The sequence below is a fragment of the Leptodactylus fuscus genome, chromosome 5 (genome assembly GCF_031893055.1).
Source record: "Leptodactylus fuscus isolate aLepFus1 chromosome 5, aLepFus1.hap2, whole genome shotgun sequence".
Taxonomy (NCBI): domain Eukaryota; kingdom Metazoa; phylum Chordata; class Amphibia; order Anura; family Leptodactylidae; genus Leptodactylus; species Leptodactylus fuscus.
Genome location: NC_134269.1, coordinates 143,930,239 through 143,956,316, shown reverse-complemented (window position 1 = coordinate 143,956,316; position 26,078 = coordinate 143,930,239). Strand labels below are relative to the sequence as shown.

Genomic DNA, 26,078 nt, shown 5'->3' with positions numbered 1-26,078 from the left:
AGATATGTTGTGATTGTTATTGGCTTGTGCTTTTTCCGTGTTGTATGCTGAGCTATATATCTGAGCCAGTATTGTTTATATTATGAGGAAAATTGTGTTTAAGCTATCAGGGTACATTTTACACCATGATTTGCTCTGCTTGAGCAGCCGCTTGAGGGGGTATACTGCTGAGCAAGATGTAAGCAAATTGTACATTTGGAAGCCCAGATCCTGGATCAAAAAAAAAAAAAAAAAAAAAAAATTACAAGACTGAGATCCATTGATTATTTTGAAAGCAGGTTGTTGTTCACAGGGAACTCAGTGGGTTAAGTGCAGTGGGGGATGGTAGCATAAAGGAGTGGGAACAAGAGGTAGATAGCTGGGTGACAGTTATAAAGCAGCGGGGTGGAAGGAAGATTGTCAGGGAGGTTAGTCATGAACTGGAACCCCCCAACAAGTTTACTAAGATTAGGGGGATGTTAGTACAGGGGTAACACTGTTGCTGCAAGACACTTCATCTGACAACCGGAGGAATGTCTGCTCAAGTAAGAAGGGGGATAGGAATACTTAGCAGACCATAAAGGTGCTGGTAGTAAAGGATTGCATTATTAGGGGAACAGATAGGGCAATCTGTCACAAAAGTGGGATTATCGAACAGTGTGTTGTCTTCCTGGAGCTCGTGCTTGACACATCGCAGATCAGGTTGATATAATACTAGATAGGACTGGTGTGGACCCAGGTGTCACGGTGCACATTGGCACAAATGACAAAATTAGAAGTAGGAGGAAGGTCCTTAAAAATTATTTCAGGAATCTAGGACGAAAGCTGAAGGCAAAGACCTCTAAGGTTTTTTTTTTCAGAAAAACTACTTTTAACTGGGGCCACACGTGTATGAAGGAGGGGTTTGGGTTCTTGGAGAACTGAGTTGACTTTGCATTGGGCTAGAGGTTCTATGGTAGAGATGGACCGCACTTGAACGGCGGGTAGGGGGGGGGGGGGGATGCAGCTGTCCTGAGGAGGAAGATGGATAGAGGGTTGGATGAGTGTATAAACTAGGGACTGGGGGGAGGGTAAAAACAGATGTAGAGTGAAAGACAGTGTAGACATGGAACAAGGGCAAAGTTACGTAAGTAGTGGTGGGGCAGGGGTGGGGTGATAACAGTTAGTATACAGAGAAAGAGTAGGCATAAGAAGACATATATAATATAATAAAACAAAAAAAAAATTAGCTCAAACTAGATGCGTCACATTTCTCCAAAGATGTGCAATGTTTATGTCAATGTCTACTTATAACTAGAGATGAGCGAGTAGTATTCGTTCGAATATCGAATCCTATTATAGTCTATGGGAAAAAAACGGGAATGTTGTTCCGGTTTCCATGGAAACCAAAGTTCGACACATTGGATCCTCCAAGTTTCGGAAGTAGCAGGATGAGGAGCACGAGGAGGTTTTTGCATTGAATTCAATGGATGTTTCCCGCGAGGTATTCGACCAATACGAGTATTCGATCGAATAGTCGTATTCGATCGAATACTACTCGCTCATCTCTACTTATAACCACAAAAGTAAATCTTGGTCTTTGTTTCGGCATCTTTAAGTATCTGAATGAAATAGATTCCACCTTCAAATACAGAGTTTGGCTAAGGCCCCAAGTTGTGGAAACGCTGCATATTTGGCGAATGCAGGAAAGCAGCAAACAAAAACCTGCTCTGCTTTCCAGTACCAGCAACGTGATTGAGATTATAGTTACTCTCACCCACACATTGCAGAGAAAAGCTGTGGAAAGGTTGCATTTTCAAAAACTCATGTATGTTAATCATAGCCATTTCTTAGCTCAGTTGACATTTTTTTCTAGATTTAGAACATGAAGAATTTATTAACAGATACAAAGAGCATGGAAATCTGGAAATAGTTTGACCCATTGTATTCCTTGTCTGTGTCTTGTCTTATAACTTATCCCATTAACAATTAACTGGTCATGTTTTTATCAAAAAATAGTTAAGAAGCTCTGTCCTCTTTTGGGGTACTATAGTGTAATAGCTGTATCATGCAACTTCAGGATGTCAGAGCTCAATAAGCACTGTGGGGCAGATAAACTAATACCCTCAAACTTTTAGACAGGGCAAAGTAAAACTAGACTGTTTTAGGCTAAGGCCCCACGGGCTGTATCCGCAGCACTAAAGCGCTGCAGGAAGAACCGTTGCGTGAACGCATTGTGGTTCTTTCCGCAGCACTTTTAAGAGAAAGTTCACAGAGTTTTCCTCTACGGACTTTCTCTTAATATTATATCTATGTGAAAGCCGCCGGTATTTCCGTAGAAATAATTGACATGCTGCAATTTGCAAAGCCGCAACGGCATGAATCCCATCCACTTTGCCTGCACTGTACAACGCCACGATTTTTCCCGCAGCGTTTCCGCTGCAGGCAAATCACGGCGTTTCCGGGCCGTGGGGCCCCGGCCTTAAACTGCTTTAGGTTCTCCAAGGTGTCTATAGCTGTATGAATATCTAACATACTTGAATTAAAAACTGCAAGGAGGTGCAAAGGGTGCATGATGGGAGGAGCTGCCTGAAAAATCACTGACAACAAGGAAGTATTGAATGAGCCTGAAAATAGGAAAATGGTAAAAATGGTTCAAACATACATAAAGATGCTCAGTTATGTCTGTTCACTCATATAAAAACCCAAAACATTTCCTATCTTTAGGCCAGGGCCCCACGGACCGGAAACGCCGCGATTTGCCTTCAGAGGAGACTGCAGGAAAAATCGCGACGTTGTACAGTGCAGGCAAAGTGGATGGGATTCATGCAAATCCCATCCCACTTTGCAAAAAAGATTGCAGCACGGACACGCTGAGATTTGCAAAGCCGTTGCAGCTTTGCAAATCACAGCATGTCAATTATATCTACAGAAACGTCAGCGTCTTTCCCATAGATATAATGTTAAGAGAAAGTCGGCAGAGGAAAACTCTGTGAACTTTCTCTTAAAAGCGCTGCGGAAAGAACCGCAATGCATTCACGCAGCGGTCCTTCCCGCAGCACTTTAGTCTTAGCCTAAGTCACATTTTCTTAATCCCCCCCAAAAATTCAACCAGCATAAGTAAAAGGGTAAAATCAGATTGGCTTGGTCATTAAAGGGGCTCTATCAGCAAAATCATGCTGCTAGAGCCCCACATATGTGTGCATAGCCTTTAAAAAGGCTATTCAGGCATCGTAAAAGTTATATTAAACTACCCCCCACCCCCGTTTTAAAATAATAACCTAAAAAAAAATACGCTCTACTTACCGAACGTGCACCCTGGGCGGGCATTCAGGGTGTGTCTTCATCTTCATCCCCGCCTCTTCTTCCTCCGATGTCCTCCGGTCCCGTCTTCCTCCAGCGCTCGCGAACGGCCAGTGATAGCCGGGGCGCATGCGCAATAGCCGTAGTAGAAGCCGCATGCTACTGCGCATGCGCCCAGGCCGGTTTTTCATATCAGTGACCGCGAGCGAGCGCTGGAAGAAGACGGGACCGGAGGAAGAAGAGGCAGGGAAGAAGAAGACACACCCTGAATGCCCACCCAGCGTGCACGATCCGTAAGTAGATTACATTCTTTTTTAGGTAATTTTTTTTAAAACGGGGGGGGTAGTGTAATATAACATTACCGATGCCTGAATAGCCTTTTTAAAGGCTATGCACGCATATGTGGGGCTCTATCAGCATGATTTTGCTGATAGAGCCCCTTTAAGGGATAAAACATGCAGTGTTAAGGGGTTAAAGTTTGCATCCAATCATTATCAGTATATAGACATAGTTGTAAACCATATTCAAATGCTGGTATATCTGATATATATTTTGGACAGTGTTGCCTTTCTGTGAAGCACTTCTTTCAGACTTCTTACATTCAGTAGGAGTCTTTAATCCAGCATACAAGAGCTTTCTTCCTTCTTACTGCCACTGCTTAGTGAAGACGCACTTACAAATGACTTATTTCAGCTTCTTTACAGTTATGTTATTTTGAACATCTTTTACAGAATTACAATACTGATAAATCACTTATATAACCGCTTTGTCAGACAGCTTGGATTGAATTAGTACATTTGCCCCCAGTTTTGATCTGAATTATTGTGCATGTTAACAAAAAAAGGAAATACAATAGGACGTAGAAAGGATGCAAAGTAACTCTAAAACTAATAATAAAAATATAGACAATGTAGACAATGACCAAAGCAGGAGAGAGAGAGAGAGAAAATCTGATGGAAAGCATCACACAGTTATGACACAGTGTAACAAATAGGTCTGTTACATAAAGGAAATCCTTAGCATGCCAAGCAGATGCTTGTGCTAGTTTTCTTTTCCCTTTATGCACAGGGCAGTATGAATAGCTGACTTTTCCCTAGTCAGGCGGTATTACAGATCTTTTCCATCATTAACTTTGTACATTTCACAAGCAATGGATGAGTTATTAGCTAAAGCAGAGGCATCTGGAGATTTCTGGTATAATTAAATCACCAGCCTCAGTTCTGACATTAAGTTTTGATATAACAAAGAAACTGCTTTATGAACTAAGTATTAAGTGGTATAGGGAAGCTGACAAGTAGAAGGCATGACCATATGGTAGATTTTTATTAGGAAGAATTCATTGTGGAATCTGCCGAAGAAACCTGAGGATGACCCTTAGGCTGAGTTCACACAGGGTTTTTTCTTTTTTTTGTTCAGGATTTTGAGGCTGTATCCACCTCAAAATCCTGACGAAAAAGACGGCTTCCATTGAAATCAATGGGAGCCGGTAAGTTCTTTTTATTGGGAGCCGGTTTGTTCCGGCTTCCGGAAAAAAGAGCGTACATGCTCATTCTTCAGGCGGTGTCATCTCTCGAATCCGCCTGAAGACGCTCCCTCCTTCTGACTAGGCCCATTCATTTGGGCCTAATCCGGAGCGGATTGCGTGACTGGATGCCGTGCACTGCACTGGCATTCAGTTGCAGCTACTCGTATTTTGGACTGGGACCTGAGGCGGACTCTGCCTCGGGTTCCGGACCAAAAACCCCCATGTGAACCCGGCCTGTGGCTCAGCAGTATGATATTCCACTGTTCTGTGTACCAATTTAGTCCTATATCCTCTGTGTTTGGCCAAAATCTATGGACAGAATTCATATACAGTCCTATGAAAAAGTTTGGGCACCCCTATTAATCTTAATCATTTTTAGTTCTAAATATTTTGGTGTTTGCAACAGCCATTTCAGTTTGATATATCTAATAACTGATGGACACAGTAATATTTCAGGATTGAAATGAGGTTTATTGTACTAACAGAAAATGCGCAATATGCATTAAACCAAAATTTGACCGGTGCAAAAATAAGGGCACCTCAACAGAAAAGTGACATTAATATTTAGTACATCCTCCTTTTGCAAAGATAACAGCCTCTAGTCGCTTCCTGTAGCTTTTAATCAGTTCCTGGATCTTGGATGAAGGTATTTTGGACCATTTCTTTCTACAAAACAATTCAAGTTCCGTTAAGTTTGATGGTCGCCGAACATGGACAGCCCGCTCTCAAATGATCTGAAAACAAAGATTGTTCAACATAGTTGTTCAGGGGAAGGATACAAAATGTTGTCTCAGAGATTTAACCTGTCAGTTTCCACTGTGAGGAACATAGTAAGGAAATGGAAGACCACAGGGACAGTTCTTGTTAAGCCCAGAAGTGGCAGGCCAAGAAAAATATCAGAAAGGCAGAGAAGAAGAATGGTGAGAACAGTCAAGGGCAATCCACAGACCACCTCCAAAGAGCTGCAGCATCATCTTGCTGCAGATGGTGTCACTGTGCATCAGTCAGCAATACAGCGCACTTTGCACAAGGAGAAGCTGTATGGGAGAGTGATGAGAAAGAAGCCGTTTCTGCACGTACGCCACAAATAGAGTTGCCTGAGGTATGCAAAAGCACATTTGGAGAAGCCAACTTCATTTTGGAAACAAAGATTGAGTTGTTTGGTTATAAAAAAAAGGCGTTATGCATGGCGTCCAAAAAGAAACAGCATTCCAAGAAAAACACTTGCTACCCACTGTAAAATTTGATGGAGGTTCCATCATGCTTTGGGGCTGTGTGGCCAATGCCGGCACCGGGAATCTTGTTAAAGTTGAGGGTCGCATGGATTCCACTCAGTATCAGCAGATTCTTGAGAATAATGTTCAAGAATCAGTGACGAAGTTGAAGTTACGCCGGGGATGGATATTTCAGCAAGACAATGATCCAAAACACCGCTCCAAATCAACTCAGGCATTCATGCAGAGGAACAATTACAATGTTCTGGAATGGCCATCCCAGTCCCCAGACCTGAATATCATTGAACATCTGTGGGATGATTTGAAGCGGGCTGTCCATGCTCGGCGACCATCTAACTTAACTGAACTTGAATTGTTTGTCCAAAATACCTTTATCCAGGATCCAGGAACTGATTAAAAGCTACAGGAAGCGACTAGAGGCTGTTATCTTTGCAAAAGGAGGATCTACTAAATATTAATGTCACTTTTCTGTTGAGGTGCCCACACTTTTGCACCGGTCAAATTTTGGTTTAATGCATATTGCGCATTTTCTGTTAGTACAATAAACCTCATTTCAATCCTGAAATATTACTGTGTCTATCAGTTATTAGATATATCAAACTGAAATGGCTGTTGCAAATACCAAAATATTTAGAACTAAAAATGATTAAGATTAATAGGGGTGCCCAAACTTTTTCATAGGACTGTAGCAATTAATTTTTGCTCTTAATGTAAATTTTAAATTGGAAACAATTGCAAGGTAATTTGACGTGGATTTGAGACATGGAATGTGCAACAAAATTAGCATGAAAATTCTACCATTTGACTATGATTATTCTATTGACATATATTGTTGATGAATTTCATTATTTCAATATTACTTATAGCTACAATGTATTTTCTCAGCTAAAATAAAACATGTAACTACATTGTTATCTGCCATAAAGAAACTGCTCAGTGCCCCTTATAAACTAGAATGAAGAACTACTGAGATCAACTAACTCTATGGTGTACCTGGCCCAGACAAGTACTATATTAGAATTCATTGCTGTGGAATTATATGGACACAAATGCAAAGGCAAATTAGAAAGTAAAATCCTAAAATAATATAAAAAAACAATGTCTGGACAAGACAGGATAACTTTAAATATTGGATGACTTATTGAAAACAAGATAAAAACAGCGCAGCTGTATATAATAGTATATAAAATAGTAATACAAAAAGGGAGAATCAATATAACCCATGAATGAAACACACAACCAGGTGGTAGGAGGCACTAGTATAATGATGAGGCAAAGATATCAGTGTGATAAAGCAAGGTATAGTGCAACACTTCAATAATAAAACACAAAAAGTGTTTTAACATGTGACTGATGAATATAGAATCATAGTGAAACAATGTATATAAACAACACATGTGAAAAATGGATACAAAAGTGTAAAAGACCAAGCAATAAAATATAAGTGCAAAGTATATAATAGTAGCCAATGCCTACCTATACCACCTGGAGACCCGACGCGCGTTTCGCCTTGCTAAGGCTTCATCAGGGGATACATTTTGACCCTGCATCTAAGATTTATATAGAGGTCTACTAATTTTTAATGGTCAGCACCCTGTTCTCATAAGTCATTGGTGGCAGTGAATGCCGTACACCGGAAGCCGGAAGAGATGCGCATGTGCGATGCTTGGAAAAACATCACGAGATCCTTAGAGCCGGCCGTAATGCCGAAAGCTCGTATAATGAACACCACGGATACCAACGCGCATGCGCAACAACATAGATCGCGAGACCACGCGATACACACCAGTCCGCAGCAAAATGCCACCTCTAGCAGACCAACATAGAGAACGGGATGACAATAAAATACAAATAAGGTGACAACATGTCTGAAGGTCTGGAAATACCCTTGAATGAAAACATATTGTCACTGAATACAAATTACTATGCAGTGACAAATAGAGACCACATACATGAACAACCACTAACCCACATAAAAACCGCACATGTAAAGACACATAATGTGAATAGAGACCAAAAGGCCAATATCCAAAATATGTTAAAAAATAGAAACAGACAAGACTGTAATAATACATGAAACATAAAACACACAAAATGATGAAGAATGATGAATAAATAATAAAGTGAAAACACAAAGTGCCGCTGCGTAGTGCATAAAGTGAAGAAAATAATACAAGTAAAAATAATAAATAATATATATGGAATACAATCCAATAATATAGAAAATGAAGTCACTGTGGGAAAATAAAAAATGGATGATTAGACACAGGGTAAAAAATGCATGACGTATACATATATCAATGTGTATATATAAATATGCTGACCAGAGAACCAATACGTTGATATAACAATAGAAAAAAAGCATCAAATAAATGAAGCAAAGCTCATTGACTCATTTAAGCCCCTAGGATGTACAGTGTCGAGTTGGAATATCCACTTACACTCTTTTTGAGCTAAAATTTGGCGCCAGTTACCTGAACGCGTGTTGACCTGTATCTGGTCAATAGCTCGTACCCGAAGTAGTGCTGAATCACAATTATGGTGAGACTTAAAATGTCTCGGTATCGTTTTTAAAGTATGAACATCATTGCAAGATCGAGCATTTTCAACGCCCAAAACGTGTTCCCGGACACGTCGTCTAAGCTCTCTGGAGGTAAGTCCTATATAAATAAGATTACAGGGGCACTGAAGAAAATAGATAACTCCTGAGGAGTGACAATCAAGTGGAAACCTAATGGAATACGTTTTGGTCTTATCAAAGTTCCAAAACGTATTACAAGTGTCAATGTTAGAACAAGCGACACAATTACCGCAGGGTTTACTTATGAGAACAGGGTGCTGACCATTAAAAATTAGTAGACCTCTATATAAATCTTAGATGCAGGGTCAAAATGTATCCCCTGACGAAGCCTTAGCAAGGTGAAACGCGCGTCGGGTCTCCAGGTGGTATAGGTAGGCATTGGCTACTATTATATACTTTGCACTTATATTTTATTGCTTGGTCTTTTACACTTTTGTATCCATTTTTCACATGTGTTGTTTATATACATTGTTTCACTATGATTCTATATTCATCAGTCACATGTTAAAACACTTTTTGTGTTTTATTATTGAAGTGTTGCACTATACCTTGCTTTATCACACTGATATCTTTGCCTCATCATTATACTAGTGCCTCCTACCACCTGGTTGTGTGTTTCATTCATGGGTTATATTGATTCTCCCTTTTTGTATTACTATTTTATATACTACTATATACAGCTGCGCTGTTTTTATCTTGTTTTCAATAAATCATCCAATATTTAAAGTTATCCTGTCTTGTCCAGACATTGTTTTTTTATATTTTTTTTGTGGAATTATATGGCCAAATGAAATGAGTTTCAGCAACTGGACCTATCACGATTTGCCGATTGCATATTTAGAGAAAGACTTGTCATATATGAGATAACCCTCTAAAGTATTGGTATATATTATTATATTTACATTTAGGATTATTAGTCAATGATTTAAAGAAAAGTGTAACATAAAAATGACTACTTAATCTTATTTATTTTTTCAGTGCTACTTTTTTACAATTGAATTTGGCCTTTGCAAACAAGATGGGCAGCTGCGAGCATATGGTGCAGGACTGCTGTCATCTATTGGAGAGTTAAAGGTAAGACAGTAGACTGGGATACACAGCATATAAAATATTTGCTTTGGGGCACCCACATTGCGGAAACGCAGTGGTTTGGATGCGTTTTATAGTCTCTGTGGAATACTGCAGCTTTTCTGTGAAAAATGCTTCAGGAGATAACACTATGCATTTCCACGCTCTTTTTTTCTTACAGTGATTTTTCGCTCTGGCATGGGGCCTTAGTCTTATATGGGTTTTTCCACGTTATCAACGTATTGCCTATCCATAATATAGCTAATATGTATCTGCACAAGGAAATGGGGGTCCTGAGTGGTTCGGTGATCCTGCAGATGCACTATTATTATATTCAATTCTTTGGGACTCTTGGTGATAGCCAGAGACTGTCCTAGTGGCCAGAGTGAAAACTACAAGATTTTAGGATTTTTTTTATTATTAAAAAATTGATATTGACACGGGACATGTATAACATCTCAGAACATTCTTACAAATATGTTTGCATTAAAACTTGTTCCCTGTAAAAAGCAACAAATACAAAGATAAACAAAGAAGCAAAAACCCTTTCTGAGTCCAAAACAATTTCTAAAATAAAAATATTAACAATATATAGATATTTTGAGCGACAAAGCTGTAGCACTTTCTCCCAAGGCATACAATAAATATACCGTTATGTTGAAATCTTTTGTTATGTTGCAGGTACTGTCTTAAGGGCATAGTCAGAATTGAAGTACGGATTGAAAAACCTTGTGCCAGTGCAATCTGAAATCATTTTGAAACACTGTAGAAAAAATAGTAAACCTGGTGCATTACCCCAGGAAATACACTCATAAATTGTAGATTGTGGTACTTGATCATTACAAAGTAGACAGTACCTTTCCAGTGGTCAGTAATATTAGAGATATATAGTTCATAAAGCATAATCACCATTTTACAAGGCAACACGGCCCATTATCCAAGGAACAATATGGCACATATCACTTTTTAGTGACAGAGGTTTAGCTACAGGTTCTCTATAATACTGAATTAAAGAATCGTTCTAACAACAATTCCCGGTGCCTTGAAGGTATTACTTAACTTGGGAGTCTGCAGATATAGTCTAAGTTTAGCAAGATTCTGGTTATAAAATAGGTTTTATCCTATTCTTTGCTACCCTTTTCTTTATTGTCATAGCATTTGCAGTGATTTATTTGTATGTGCAGGACACGTAAACCTGCACTTTCTACTTTTATCCTTTAATGTTGTATCCAGCCGTGAGGGTTGTGTTTATATTCCATAAATAGTATAAATGGAGAGGAGATGAAACCATCTGCATAGGCGATCAGTGACGGGAGATAGTTGCATATATTTTCTGTGATTGATGTTTTACGGTGAGTTGTATGCTGGTTCAGAAATATAAGTCAGAAATGTAAATTGATACAGCTCAGTCACGCTTTAAGACTTTGTATCAATATCGAAAGTGACAATTAACAGTTTACTGTATTTGAAAGAATTTCTACAGACATTTTGAACTCTATACAAATCTCCTTAGTCTTGTTCATATTGTTTCTTTCTTATTTTGGAGAACCAACAAAGTCTTCTGGGAGATTTTGGAATGTACTTGTGGGTATTTGAGCCTACTCAGTCAAAAGGGGATCTCTCTGTGAAGTTTGTGAAGTTAGGAACTGGTGTTTAACGTCAATTTCTGGCTCACAAGTGGTTTCCAGTCCATTGGAGATGTTTTGATCCATGTCTTTATGAGCTTTTTTTTGTACACAGGAGCAAAGTTATAAGAGCACGTCTTCCTCAAGTTGTTGCAACACATTTGGAAGCATTCAATTTCTAAAGTGCCCTATTATACTGTAGCAAAAACATTACTCCTTAATGGAAAGAAGGATGTTTAGCCAAAACTCTACATTATATAAAATTATACATTAAAATCAGCATTTTACAATGAAAAAGACGGCTCCCATTGAAATCAATGGGGGATGGTCAGTTCTTTTTTCTGGGAGCTGGAACAAACGGCTTCCAGAAAAAAAAAGTGACATGCTCATTCTTTCAGGCAGATTCACCTGAAGGCACTCCCTCCCGACTAGGCCCATTCATTTGGGCCTAATCTGGAGCAGAGTGCACAATTGGATGCCAGTGCACTGCACCAGCATCCAGTCGCAGCTACCCGTATTTTGGTCCGGAACCTGAGGTGGCCTCCGCCTCAGGTTCCGGACCAAAAAACCCAGTGTGAAAACCTACCCTTAGCATTATGCCTGGTGATCTTGAGACTAAGGCCCCATGTGTCAAATCGCTGCAAAAAAAATCTGTGGAAAAGACTGTGGAGTAAACACAAAGTCCATAGAGTTTTCCTTTGCCTTCTTATTGCCTCTATTGTACCTATATGAAAAACACAAGCATTTTTTTAAATCACAGCAAATTTTGTTTCTGCAATGTGTGAACGGGATTAGCCAGAAACCCATCCACTTTGCAGTGAATGTAAAATGCACCTTTTTTGCTGCAGCAAAAATGCTGTGCTTTCGCAATGTGGGGAGCCAGCCTAAGGCTAAGGCCCCACGGGATGAAACGCCAAAGTGCTGCAGGAAAAACTGTGGCGGCAACGCATCGTGGTTCTTTCCGAAGCACTGAACAGAAAGTTCTTGGAGTTTTCTTCCACAAACTTTCTGTTACCATTATATCTACAGGAAAGCCGCTGTAGATAGAATTTACATTCTGTGATTTCCAAAACCGTGCTGGTATTGGAAATCGAAGCGTGTCCGTGCTGCGGTTTTAAATGCAAAGTGGGCATGGGATTCGCATGAATCCTGGAATCCCTGGAAACCTGTATAACGGAGATCGGGCGCTGGTGTGAACCTGTCTTCAAAGTAGAAAATTACTGTGAAACATACACATTAGGTATCCCTGTATCTGAAAGTGCCTGGTCTACTGAATATAGGGTATCTGCAGTGCTCCTATTCCGTCAGGAACGGGTTAATAGGAGCACTGCAGATACCCTATATTCAGCCAGGCTGAGTTCCAAGTAGGGGGAAAAACCCCAGTCCTCAAGCTCAGGGAAGGGGTAGACAGACAACCAAATCACCCCTTCCCTTTCCCAGCACCCAGCATCTACTGCACCCAAAAATTCTGGTCATTTTAATTTTTGAAATTTTCCAGTAGCTGCTGAATTTCCCCCCTCGACTTATACTCGAGTCAATAAGTTTTCCCAGTTTTTTGTGGTAAAATTAGGGTCCTCGGCTTATTTTCGGGTCGGCTTATACTCGAGTATATACGGTAAATACTTTTCACATCTAAAACAATATTATTTCATAATTTTACTGAAACAGTTCAGGGATTTGATAAAATCACTGACTTTCTTTAGGGAAATGACCCCACAGAGTTGTTATTTTAACATCTTCCAGGATTTGATCAAATCCCTAGTTTCATCATTTCCCTTCGACATATACACTCACCGGCCACTTTATTAGGTACACCATGCTAGTAACGGGTTGGACCCCCTTTTGCCTTCAGAACTGCCTCAATTCTTCGTGGCATAGATTCAACAAGGTGCTGGAAGCGTTCCTCAGAGATTTTGGTCCATATTGACATGATGGCATCACACAGTTGCTGCAGATTTGTCGGCTGCACATCCATGATGTGAATCTCCCGTTCCACCACATCCCAAAGATGCTCTATTGGATTGAGATCTGGTGACTGTGGAGGCCATTGGAGTACAGTGAACTCATTGTCATGTTCAAGAAACCAGTCTGAGATGATTCCAGCTTTATGACATGGCGCATTATCCTGCTGAAAGTAGCCATCAGATGTTGGGTACATTGTGGTCATAAAGGGATGGACATGGTCAGCAACAATACTCAGGTAGGCTTTGGCATTGCAACGATGCTCAATTGGTACCAAGGGGCCCAAAGAGTGCCAAGAAAATATTCCCCACACCATGACACCACCACCACCAGCCTGAACCGTTGATACAAGGCAGGATGGATCCATGCTTTCATGTTGTTGACGCCAAATTCTGACCCTACCATCCGAATGTCGCAGCAGAAATCGAGACTCATCAGACCAGGCAACGTTTTTCCAATCTTCAATTGTCCAATTTCGATGAGCTTGTGCAAATTGTAGCCTCAGTTTCCTGTTCTTAGCTGAAAGGAGTGGCACCCGGTGTGGTCTCCTGCTGCTGTAGCCCATCTGCCTCAAAGTTCGACGTACTGTGCGTTCAGAGATGCTCTTCTGGCTGCCTTGGTTGTAACGGGTGGCTATTTGAGTCACTGTTGCCTTTCTATCAGCTCGAACCAGTCTGGCCATTCTCCTCTGACCTCTGGCATCAACAACGCATTTCCGCCCACAGAACTGCCGCTCACTGGATGTTTTTTCTTTTTCGGACCATTCTCTGTAAACCCTAGAGATGGTTGTGCGTGAAAATCCCAGTAGATCAGCAGTTTCTGAAATACTCAGACCAGCCCTTCTGGCACCAACAACCATGACACGTTCAAAGGCACTCAAATCACCTTTCTTCCCCATACTGATGCTCGGTTTGAACTGCAGGAGATTGTCTTGACCATGTCTACATGCCTAAATGCACTGAGTTGCCACCATGTGATTGGCTGATTAGAAATTAAGTGTTAACGAGCAGTTGGACAGGTGTACCTAATAAAGTGGCCGGTGAGTGTACATAAACCCTGAAAAAAGAGAAAGGTAGGTATCTTCTACATCCGATTTCCATAAGACTTAACTTTTATTCCATTTGTCGATTAAAAATTATAAATTACATTGCAAAAAAGACAGAAAATATATCGTGGGATAATCAATAAAAATCGCAGCTCAAAACTGACGCGTTTCGGGTTGCATATGAACCCTTAATCATAGCATGGCTACAAGAAAATATGCTCAGAGCATATTTTCTTGTAGCCATGCTATGATTAAGGGTTCATATGCAACCCGAAACGCGTCAGTTTTGAGCTGCGATTTTTATTGACTATCCCACAATGTATTTTCTGTCTTTTTTGCACTGTAATTTATAATTTTTAATCGACAAATGGAATAAAAGTTAAGTCTTATGGAAATCGGATGTAGAAGATACCTACCTTTCTCTTTTTTCATGATTTATTGAGCTTTGCAAGTCCCAAAGCCAGGGTCTCACACTCCGAAGCATTCCAAAGCCGCATGGTGAGTTAACCATTTCAATACTATTTTTCTTATATACATAAACCCGTTGTAAAGCTGTGCTATCTGGTTAAAGTAGTCAGTATACGGTGCTGAGGACCACTCACCTGCACTCCTTTTGACTAGTCTTTGCCTACAGATACAGTCCTATGAAAAAGTTTGGGCACCCCTATTAATCTTAAACATTTTTAGTTCTAAATATTTTGGTGTTTGCAACAGCCATTTCAGTTTGATCTATCTAATAACTGATGGACACAGTAATATTTCAGGATTGAAATGAGGTTTATTGTACTAACAGAAAATGCGCAATATGCATTAAACCAAAATTTGACCGGTGCAAAAATATGGGCACCTCAACAGAAAAGTGACATTAATATTTAGTACATCCTCCTTTTGCAAAGATAACAGCCTCTAGTTGCTTCCTGTAGCTTTTAATCAGTTCCTGGATCCTTGATGAAGGTATTTTGGACCATTTCTTTCTACAAAACAATTCAAGTTCAGTTAAGTTAGATGGTCGCCGAACATGGACAGCCCGCTCTCAAATGATCTGAAAACAAAGATTGTTCAACATAGTTGTTCAGGGGAAGGATACAAAACATTGTCTCAGAGATTTAACCTATCAGTTTCCACTGTGAGGAACATAGTAAGGAAATGGAAGACCACAGGGACAGTTCTTGTTAAGCCCAGAAGTGGCAGGCCAAGAAAAATATCAGAAAGGCAGAGAAGAAGAATGGTGAGAACAGTCAAGGACAATCCACAGACCACCTCCAAAGAGCTGCAGCATCATCTTGCTGCAGATGGTGTCACTGTGCATCAGTCAGCAATACAGCGCACTTTGCACAAGGAGAAGCTGTCAGGGAGAGTGATGAGAAAGAAGCCGTTTCTGCAAGCACACCACAAACAGAGTCGCCTGAGGTATGCAAAAGCACATTTGGACAAGCCAGCTTCATTTTGGAAACAAAGATTGAGTTGTTTGGTTATAAAAAAAGGCGTTATGCATGGCATCCAAAAAGAAACAGCATTCCAAGAAAAACACTTGCTACCCACTGTAAAATTTGGTGGAGGTTCCATCATGCTTTGGGTCTGTGTGGCCAATGCCGGCACTGGGAATCTTGTTAAAGTTGAGGGTCGCATGGATTCCACTCAGTATCAGCAGATTCTTGAGAATAATGTTCAAGAATCAGTGACGAAGTTGAAGTTACGCCGGGGATGGATATTTCAGCAAGACAATGATCCAAAACACCGCTCCAAATCAACTCAGGCATTCATGCAGAGGAACAATTACAATGTTCTGGAATGGCCATCCCAGTCCCCAGACCTGAATATCATTGAACATCTGTGGGATGATTTGAAGCGGGCTGTCCATGCTCGGCGACCATCTAACTTAACTGAACTTGAATTGTTTGTCCAAAATACCTTTATCCAGGATCCAGGAACTGATTAAAAGCTACAGGAAGCGACTAGAGGCTGTTATCTTTGCAAAAGGAGGATCTACTAAATATTAATGTCACTTTTCTGTTGAGGTGCCCATACTTTTGCACCGGTCAAATTTTGGTTTAATGCATATTGCACATTTTCTGTTAGTACAATAAACCTAATTTCAATCCTGAAATATTACTGTGTCCATCAGTTATTAGATATATCAAACTGAAATGGCTGTTGCAAACACCAAAATATTTAGAACTAAAAATGATTAAGATTAATAGGGGTGCCCAAACTTTTTCATAGGACTGTATGTGTTTTAGAAGAGATGAGCAGCTTTTTGTCTATGATATAACAATGTAATATGCTATTTATTTTATACACGTCTTTGTGAAGCCACTCGGTGGCTGTGATGTGAATTGCAATATATCTAGAGATCTAGATATAGAGATAGACAAGTCCTAACTAAGGAAATAAACATTTAGTTATGGTGAACTAACTTGAACCCTATAATTGTTTTCGAACATTATCAGTACTTATCCACGTTTATTTGGGTTTACCCCATGGTGGGTGGGGAGTATAGAAAGGTCTCAGGAGCTGACTCCTCTCCATATAAAGTGGGTGACAATTCCATAACATAGAAGACTGCAACACTAATATCTTCAAAGGGTTGTTAACCCTTTGGATTCCACATTCATTGTGTGAATCCCATCCACTATATAGTGACTATAAAACGCTGTGTTTTTTTCCATAACCTTTCCACCGCGGGCAAAACATGGCATTTGCACCACATGGGGCCCCGGCCTAAGGGTGATTAGACCTCATAGGAGTGGATTTAGCACAAAGGAAAAGTCTAAATGTGTCTCTTAGGCTGCATTCACACGGAGTAAACGCTGGCGTTTTTTGTGTGTTTTTTGCACATAGCGCCGCGTTTACGCCGCGTAGCGTCGCGTTAACGCCGGGCAACGCCACCGCTAAATAGCGCGGCGTTAACGCGGCGTATACGCGGCGTTAACGCGACGCTACGCGGCGTAAACGCGGCGCTATGTGCAAAAAACACACAAAAAACGCCAGCGTTTACTCCGTGTGAATGCAGCCTTATAGTTCTCATTTCTTTTTAAGCCACTCATGAGTTTGGGTCAAAAGACTGCAGCAAAATCTGAAACAAAAATGCAGCTTTTCCGCAATGTAAGGCCTGAGCTTTAAAAGGTATAAAAAATGCAAAAAAATAAATAAATGATATAAATTTGGAATCATTGTAATGGTACTGACAAGCAGAATAAAGTTAATGACTCATGTTTATAGCACAGTGAATGCCATAAAAACTTATTTAAAAAAATGGCACAATTGAGCTTTGTTTTTTTCAAATTCCCCCATCCTTATTTTTTCCCTCATCTTTGTGGTCCGTTGCAGAATATTACAATCTTAAATGGTTCTTTGCACAATTTGGTACAATTTGCTCGCCAGAAGTAAGCCTTCATATGGAAATGATAACATCTCTGGCTCTTGGAATGTGGGGTGGCAAAAACGGAAACTCAAAAATAGAAATTGGCTTGGTCCTTGAGAGGTTAACGTTTGGAGGTCTTAGGTCATATTCACACATCAACAATTTTTATATGAACGTTATGTGTACTAATTTATTTCAATGTATTTAATTTGACGTCTGTGTTTATATGCGGACTGTAGGTCTGCAAAAAAAAAAAAACCCAGCAAAAACATCTTTTTTTCCGCTGATGCTGATGTGCTAGTGATGCATCACATTAATGAAAGACTATGGGTCCATGATAAAAAATGAATGACACATGAATGACACATGAATGACACATTTTTCACAGACACAGAGGCATACAAAGTATAAAATAAAACAAAAAAAAATGATCTTATCACAGATGTACAAAGCAGATCAACCATGGACAGCAGTGTGAGGGTTCTGTCTGTGAATAGCATGGACCTCACATTTCCGCAGATGTGGATGTGTAAATGAGGCCTTATACATATTTGAAAAGCTTAACTCTTTCCTGACCTGAACTATTAATGACAATTGAGTCCGGTGTCACAGGTGTAATGCATTTTCACAGAAAGTTGACATACTTGTAAGAAAAAGTATTTTGTGTTTCTTTACTCTTAAATTTATTTGAGTTATCATCCAAGAGTTGGTGGCATTGAAATATGTGGAGCAACAAATTCTGTTTTGGATGAAAGGAACCGTTTCTCTGACAAATGGAACTTGTCACTTCATATAGATGTGTAGGATTGTATGAAGTCAATCTCAGTCTTTTTTTTGGAAGGCTATTTTGTCTGAGATAGCCTGCAGGGTTTCTTGCTCAACATCTTTATCAACATCAGCTCCTAAGAGTTAAGCAGGGAGAGCAGGAAGATTACATTTCTCCAGTCACCTCTCCTTCTGCTTGTTGGCCTGCAGACATCTCTAGGTTAAGAGCCCACAGTGTATATTACATAATCTTTAGATGCATTCAGGGTGGACATTACAAGGGTTGTAAGGATGAGAAAAACAATATGGCTGCCTCCTTTAAATAACAGTACAGCACCAATCCACAGGTTATGAAGTATTGCAACACAATCCTGTTTGCATCATTGAAACCAAGTGTTAGGATTGGGTTCCGCAGGCTTCCAGTCCAGCGCATAGCGCCACCTGCGGGCCAATCCAAACCTCGCCCTCGGCGTTGTGCAGTGAGGTGTCTGGAGTCTAAGTCCAGCTTTCGCCCCACTGAGTATGCTCAGACATTTTGGGGCCGCTCAGAGGCTAAGTCCCATTTTTGCCATACTGAGCATGATCAGTGACATCATGCCACCGCCAATGTTGGGCGGAGACTAGCCTTTATATATAGTGTGAGCCGACGCCCGCCCGGTGCTCACACTTTGACTAGAAATACTTTGAGACAGGAGGTTAGGGCCAGGTTCCAGTCAATTGCAGGAGCTGAGTAGGGACCAAGTTAGAATTCCTTGGCTCTGCCATTGGGAATCAGTAAGCCTATTCCTTGTCTAACTGCTGTGTAGCTCCTCGCAGGTTAAGGAGTTTATTGTGTGACTGACCAGGAGTAAAGTTAACCCCTGGCAGTCTTGTTTGTGCAGCAGAGTGAAGCATATGCTAGGGCCTGGTTCCCCTGCTGTAATTAGCAGGTGCTTCTTACAAGGCTTCATTTGACTTCACTCAACTGCTATACATAGGTACGCTCTCCCAGTGAAGTTAACTGGAGAGAGTCTGTTGCAGCCTGTTCACATTGGTGCCGCACAACATCACTGCCAGTGCAATTTAACTGGTGGTTCATATTCAGACATACAGCTGCCCATCTGGGCTTGTGGACCTCGCTGCAGCGCTCTGCAGCTTAGCGGTTCGGGTTGTGTTCATTATTATTTTTATATATATACACAGAACCGTAACACCAAGCTGCAACACCAGTCACTGCCCGTGACAGGTGTAGCACAGTTTGTGAAAGAAAGTAGATATATTGATATATGTTTCTATTCTTTTACAACTCCTTTAAAGTTATAATAGTGATGTTTTAGGGTTCAGGAGTCTTGCAGTTTGTGCTTTAAGGTAATTTTTCACAAGCAAAGGACTCAAAGAACTATAAAACTTAACTTTTAATATAAATTCTAATAAATATTTAAGACAGTCAAAGAACATCACCAATTTAAGTGCACTAAACAAGCCATGCACTAGACAAAAAGAGGAACAGTCTTACCTGGACCTACTGAGAGATGTTGGGGACTCAATGGGACTTGCAGATTAAGGGCTGGTGTAATTATACCCTATCTCTATGTCCCACAATGACTCCTGTCCTAACGAGAACAGTCCCCAGAGCTCTCCCTGTAGGTCCCTATCAAATTAGATGTTTCCCTTATGTCCTTTATTCCAACGCGTTTCATGTCCCAAAAAATGGAGGGTCAATCCTCAGGGGAAGTATGAACCCAATGGGCAGTGAAAGCGCTTCAAGATACTCAACCATATATTTCCATAGCTTGCTAGTTGTAGGGCTATAGAGGTGGATGCTCCACCCTGAGCGGAAAAATATATATTTTTTGGTAGAAATGTTCTCTTGTAGTGAGCCTAGGCTAGAAAGATCAATCTGTACACACACTCTTCAACTTTGAAATTGCATCAGAAGTACAAGAAGTCAAGTTATTAAATAGAGGAAGTATTTGGTTTCTTTGAGATATGCAAATTTTCAAGCACCTAGCTCCGATCTGTGGTATGTGGGAGGGACATAAAATCCAGATGGAAAGCTAAGATTTTTAGTCACATGAAACCTCAAACATTTGATCAAGTGGTTTGGGATGATTGTCCGATGCCTCATCTTAGTCAACATTTCAGTTATTGTCACAGACTGAATAGGACAGAATACTTGAATGGAGATGCTTTGTTTTATCACTCGAGGAGATCTATACACCCCCCTAGGCTGAGATGTCAGCACTGTTCAATGTTGTGTGTCCCTGGGTTTGGGAGAACATTGAAGAACATGAATTACAACAAAGGGTATGCAGAAGTGGAACTCTACGTAGATGCCTTATCTGAGTGGAAGAATGCCGTTCAGTGATCCATTCTGTACTGCAAGTGAAATTGGATGTCACATCCCAAGCCTAGGGTAGCAAACAGCATTGACAGAAACCATCAGAAGGTATTGGGCTACAAGACAGATGTCCAGCTATAGGTGTTCCACTGGATTCACACAGGTGCTCTGAAAGGTTATCATGGTAATGGAGACTAAAATGGAGGTCTGTGCTCTTCAGCGTTGAATCTTGCTTTTGTCTTCACAATAACACACCAGTCCTGCTCCTGGGATTATGGTACAGAGTGACATAATATCTAGTAGCCACACCTGTCTAGTTGTCATTTCAGGTACACCAACAGCTGTGTTACACTGATTTGGTCATGGAATCAGTGATATGCCAATGTTTTCCAAAGTGTCTCAGGAGCCTCTTTTTGTTCAGTAGGTCAATGCTAAGATGCCGCTAACTTGTGCTACTGTGAATAGCATGCGTGGATCAAACATGCAACCCATTGACGTGCCTTCCATTGAGCACATCTGGTATGCTATTAGTAGGCAATTGCAATGGCAGCTTTTAGTGACTAAACTTGATGATTTGCATGTCCATCTGAAATTCAGCAGGGCGTAAAATTCCTCAGACAACCATTAATAACAATAATAACCTCATTGATAGCATGTAAAAGAATGTAAGTGTCAGGATACGGAGTCGCCACGGTCTCCTTGCTGCGCGGCGTCTCCCTGGGAGACGTGTTAGGAGTTCTATTGGGTGTGCTTAGGTCATTAAGGGTTAATCTTTTCCTTACCTTCAGTCTCCATGCCGTTAGCCATCAGGTGTGTTCTCTGCTGCTATTTAAACTCCACCCAGGCATGGATCCTTGCCAGCCATTCACTTTGTGGTTCCTGGTCCCCCTGCTCAGTCTGATTCCCTGTCTGTTAATATTCGGTCTGTTTTCTTGGTTAATCTGCCCGGCTTGTATTTTTGACTATCCCTTGTCTTTTGATTTGGTACCTTTATTATATCTCCTGGCTCGACCTCTTGCTCGTCTGACCTCGCCTTCTCTTCTGTGTCTTGCTGGGACTTGTGGTCCTCCCTGGTTCCATGCTGTTTTAGTCTTTTGTTTTGCATTGCAGTTACACTGTGCTTTCTGTTTAGGTGTGACCCCGTGACTCCAGTCCCTAGGACTTTCAGGGACTCCTCTCCCCTTATCCTAGCCGCCGGATAGAAGTTTCAGGAGCCTTGGTAGGCGCACTTCAATTAGGAAGTGCATGGGTCTGCCTCATCTCAGATATTACAGCATAGTTATAGCTGCAGGGCCTACGCCCCCTTTTGTCATTAGTTGCACAGTGTTACTTTCCCATCTGTGTCACTTTGCACTGCCTGACCCTGACTCCAATCCTTACAGTAAGTGCATATATTTCTACGCATGATGCTTGTACTCAATACTGAATAAATCAAAATATATTGAATATTTTGTTTCCATTTTCTAGTATTTGCAGATCACCAACATGTCTTCCTTTGTGGGTTGTAAATTTCAATATTGAGGAGTGTAAATACAAAGATATAACATTTTGATCATCTTTAAAACTTATATTATGTAATATGAGAAAATCTCTATTCCCAGCTACAGCAGCAGTGGCATAACTACCGCCATAGCAGCAGAGGCAGCTGCCACAGGGCCTGGGACATTAGGGGGCCCGGTGACAGCCGCTACCGCTACGTTTTTTGTTTTTTTTTTAATAGGCCATTACGGGCCCTATTTACTTACCGATTATGGCTGGGCCCGGGATTGGTAAGTGACACCGCGGGCCCCACAAACACTATCATTATACTCGGGGGTCTGCAAAGACCCCCGAGTATAATGATCGGAGGCCCGGGAGAGGTAAGAAATATAAAAAACACTGTTACTTACCTCTCCACGATCCTGCCAGGCCTCCTTCCTAGTTGTCTGACGTCTCTGACGTCACATGAACCCGGCCTGCGTCCTGGGTCATGTAACGTCCGACGTCATTGAAGAACGACGGCAGCGGAGGCCGACAGCGTAGGAGCCAGGGGACAGGTAAGAAACAGTAGTTTTTTATGTTTTTATTCCCCCGGGTCTCCGATTATTATACTCTGGGGTCTGAAAAGACCCCAGAGTATAATAATTGTGTATGGGTGTCCACAGTGGGACATAATAGTGTGTGTAGGGGCCACTATGGGGGGTAATACTGTGTGCAGGGGCCACTAAGGGACATAATACTGTGTGCATGGGCCACTAAGGGACATAATGCTGTGTGCAGGGGCCACTAAGGGACATAATACTGTGTGCAGAGGCCACTATGGGACATAATACTGTGTACAGGGGCCACTAAGGAACATAGTACTGTGTGCAGGGGCCACTAAGTGACATAATAGTGTGTGCAGGGGCCCACTAAGGGGCATAATAGTGTGCGCAGGGGCCAATAAGGGGCATAATAGTGTGTGCAGAGGCCACTAACGGGCATAATAGTGTGTGCAGGGACGACTAAGGGACATAATACTGTGTGCAGGGGCCGCTATGGGGGATAATACTGTGTGCAGGGGCCACTAAGGGGCATAATAGTGTGTGCAGGGCTGACTAAGGGAAATAATACTGTGTACAGAGGCGACTAAGGGACATAATACTGTGTGCAGGGGCCACTAGGGACATAATAGAGCGCGCAGGAATGCGGAGGAGGGGGTCGGTCGAGGTTGTCACCGTCGGTTGGGAGGGGGCCTATGTCAAAAGTTCACCACGGGGCCCCGCCATTCCTAGTTATGCCACTGTACAGCAGCTATATATTGACCATGCACAACTGTTTATTAATGATAAGAGACACTTAACTATTCAGTATAACATCTTGGAAAATGGCTAAAATAGTCTGATCTGCTTGTAAAATGTTCTTAATTCTAGAGCAGGTAACTCGTGTGATTTGTTTGTCCTCATTTCCTTAAGCGCTATTCTAAAAGGTGTGTTTGGTTTCTCTTTTTGCAGCATGCCTTGTCTGACAAAGCTATTGTGAAAACGTTTGATCCAAAGACAACTTGCTTGCAAGAATGTATTATCACTGCCTTTCAGGATTTGTACTTTGTGTCAGAAAGCTTTGATGAAGCCAAGGAAAAGATGAGGTACATTCAGTTATTAGGAAAAAAGACAAGAAAAAAAAGACATTTTAGAAAACATTTCATCACTACCGATAGGATTCTAATTCATTTTTCTCTTTCTTTAAATCCTATAGAGAGTTTGCAAAGTCAATCAACCGTCCCTTCTCGGTGTACTTCAATCCTTACACCCAGAGTATTGAAATCCTTAAGGATACCCGGAGCATTGAAAATGTGGTACAAGACTTAAGAAGCGACCTGAACACTGTCTGTGATGCTTTAGCAAAAATGAATAAATATTTGGGAATATGAGAAGGAAATGTAATATTCTCTAGACAGAAAAAAATGGCATTGGCCTCTTTAAGTTTAAAGGGATTGTCCTGCAGCAAAAAAAAAATCTGCCTATTGTTTGTGAATTAAAAAAAAAACAACTTACTAATATACTTTATTAAATCTGCATAGTTTCTTCTTTTTCAAACCCTCTCTCTTGGTCCTGACAGCTGCACTTCCATTTTTGTTCTATCATAGCTACAGAGTTTTTTCCTCCTCCAAGGCAAGTTGAGAACTTATAATGGCCCTAGAAATCAAAAAGTGGCCCCATGATATAGGTGAGTTAAAGTAGCAGTAGATGAAGCCAATATAAGTACATATGTAAAGGGTGTTTTGGGATTTATGTCTTCAACCATGAATGGTAAGACTGTGGGAGACTGTAACCACCATGCTGTATTCCTGCATTGATAGATTGAAGTTGGAGTTAAAGTGGTTGTTCAGGAAACTCAGAACTGGAGCAAGAGTCTGGGGTAAGCGAAAAATAGAAAAAAAAAATACTCCCCTGTCCCCGATGCTGCAGTGTTCCCTATCACTGTCCGGATCAGTGGCACCCATGGGCTTGTTCTAGTGGAAGTCCATTACTGCACATGACCGCTGAAGTCAATCAGTGGCCTCAGTGGTCACAGGAAAGGACCAGGGACATCACTTATGTACATCACCGGTGATGTCCCAGATCCTTTCCTGAAAAGCCACTGACTAGCCATAGCAATGATGTGCAGTGAGAACTTCCGCTAAAACAAGCCCCTTGGCATTCCAGTATCCCCTTCTGCTGCCTGGTCCAGGTGACCAGCCTGGACAAGTGAATATATATTTTATTAACATTTCACTGTCCCAGCTGCCTGCCTCAGTATTTCCTGGACAACTCCTTTAAAGAGGACCTTTCAACAATTGGGGCACATGTGGTTTTATATACTGCTATAAAGCCGACAGTGGGCTGAATTCAGTGCACTATCGGCTTTCATGTTCTATGCCCAGGTGAAGAGCTATCGGTGCCGGGGCCGTAGCTCTTCACTGTCAGAAGGGCGTTTCTGACAATCAGTCAGGAATGGCCTTCCTCACAGTAGTGCCTATAGCGCTGTACTCTGATAGCAGGGAGGAACGTCCCCTCCCCTCCTGACAGTGCTCGTCCATAGCAATAGACTGTTAGAGAAAACCCTCCGTGTGGTCTCAGTTTGTGCCCATAATACTGCAATACGTAAATGCAGCACTATTACTATTATTTTAACGCTTAGAAAATAATGTTCTTTAATGTATGATAAAGTACTAAATAATATTTCCCATAATGCATTTTGTGGGAAATATCAGCATCCTCCTACCAATGCAGGGCAATGAAATCTGTATATGATCCTACAGATTTGGTGCAGCATGCTATGCTACACCGCTACAGACTCAGGGGTCATTCACATGTTTACATGCAGGGCTGCACAGTTCACAAAGGGATTTTTACAAGCAGTATAGTAGATAAAAAAGCCTACTTATTATTTAAGAATAAGGTGTCTAATTATTATACATATGCAAGTGAACTTATTTCACATCTTCAAACTCCCCGTCCCTTTCACGTCAACAAAACTCTCTCCAAAGACCAGATCCTTAGGGGGAACAGCGGGTGAATAACATCGCTGTACAAGTGATGGATGTCTTGTGTCCAGCATCGGTCAGAGAGCAATGTGCTTACCATTGGTGGATGCTTGATGCTCATGTCTTATGTGGAGAGGGGTTGGAATGACAGAACACTACCACATCAGTGAACGGCCTCCATATTGGTTCACCAGTCAGGCTCACTGAACCTGAAATTGCAGCAGAACTATTAACAGAAGATGCTAAAGAAAAGGTATAAATCATAAGCATGTTTTATAGATGGGGTTAGAAAGCAGGTCAGGTGGCCCAATGTGTGATCAAAAGGGACAGCCCATATGGT

The 26,078-nt window shown here is 41.2% G+C and overlaps 1 protein-coding gene across 1 annotated transcript in view; it reads left to right on the top strand.

The window, feature by feature from the left end:
• The window catches only part of TPH2 (tryptophan hydroxylase 2), a 203,619-nt gene extending 179,464 nt beyond the window's left edge, over window positions 1-24,155 (top strand). The window contains exons 9-11 of the mRNA XM_075274369.1: window positions 9,581-9,676; window positions 23,724-23,857; window positions 23,968-24,155. Of these exons, the coding sequence (XP_075130470.1) occupies window positions 9,581-9,676; window positions 23,724-23,857; window positions 23,968-24,142 (405 nt within the window). The 3' untranslated portion in view covers window positions 24,143-24,155. The remainder of the gene's footprint in view (window positions 1-9,580; window positions 9,677-23,723; window positions 23,858-23,967) is intronic.
• Window positions 24,156-26,078: the final 1,923 nt, after the last annotated feature.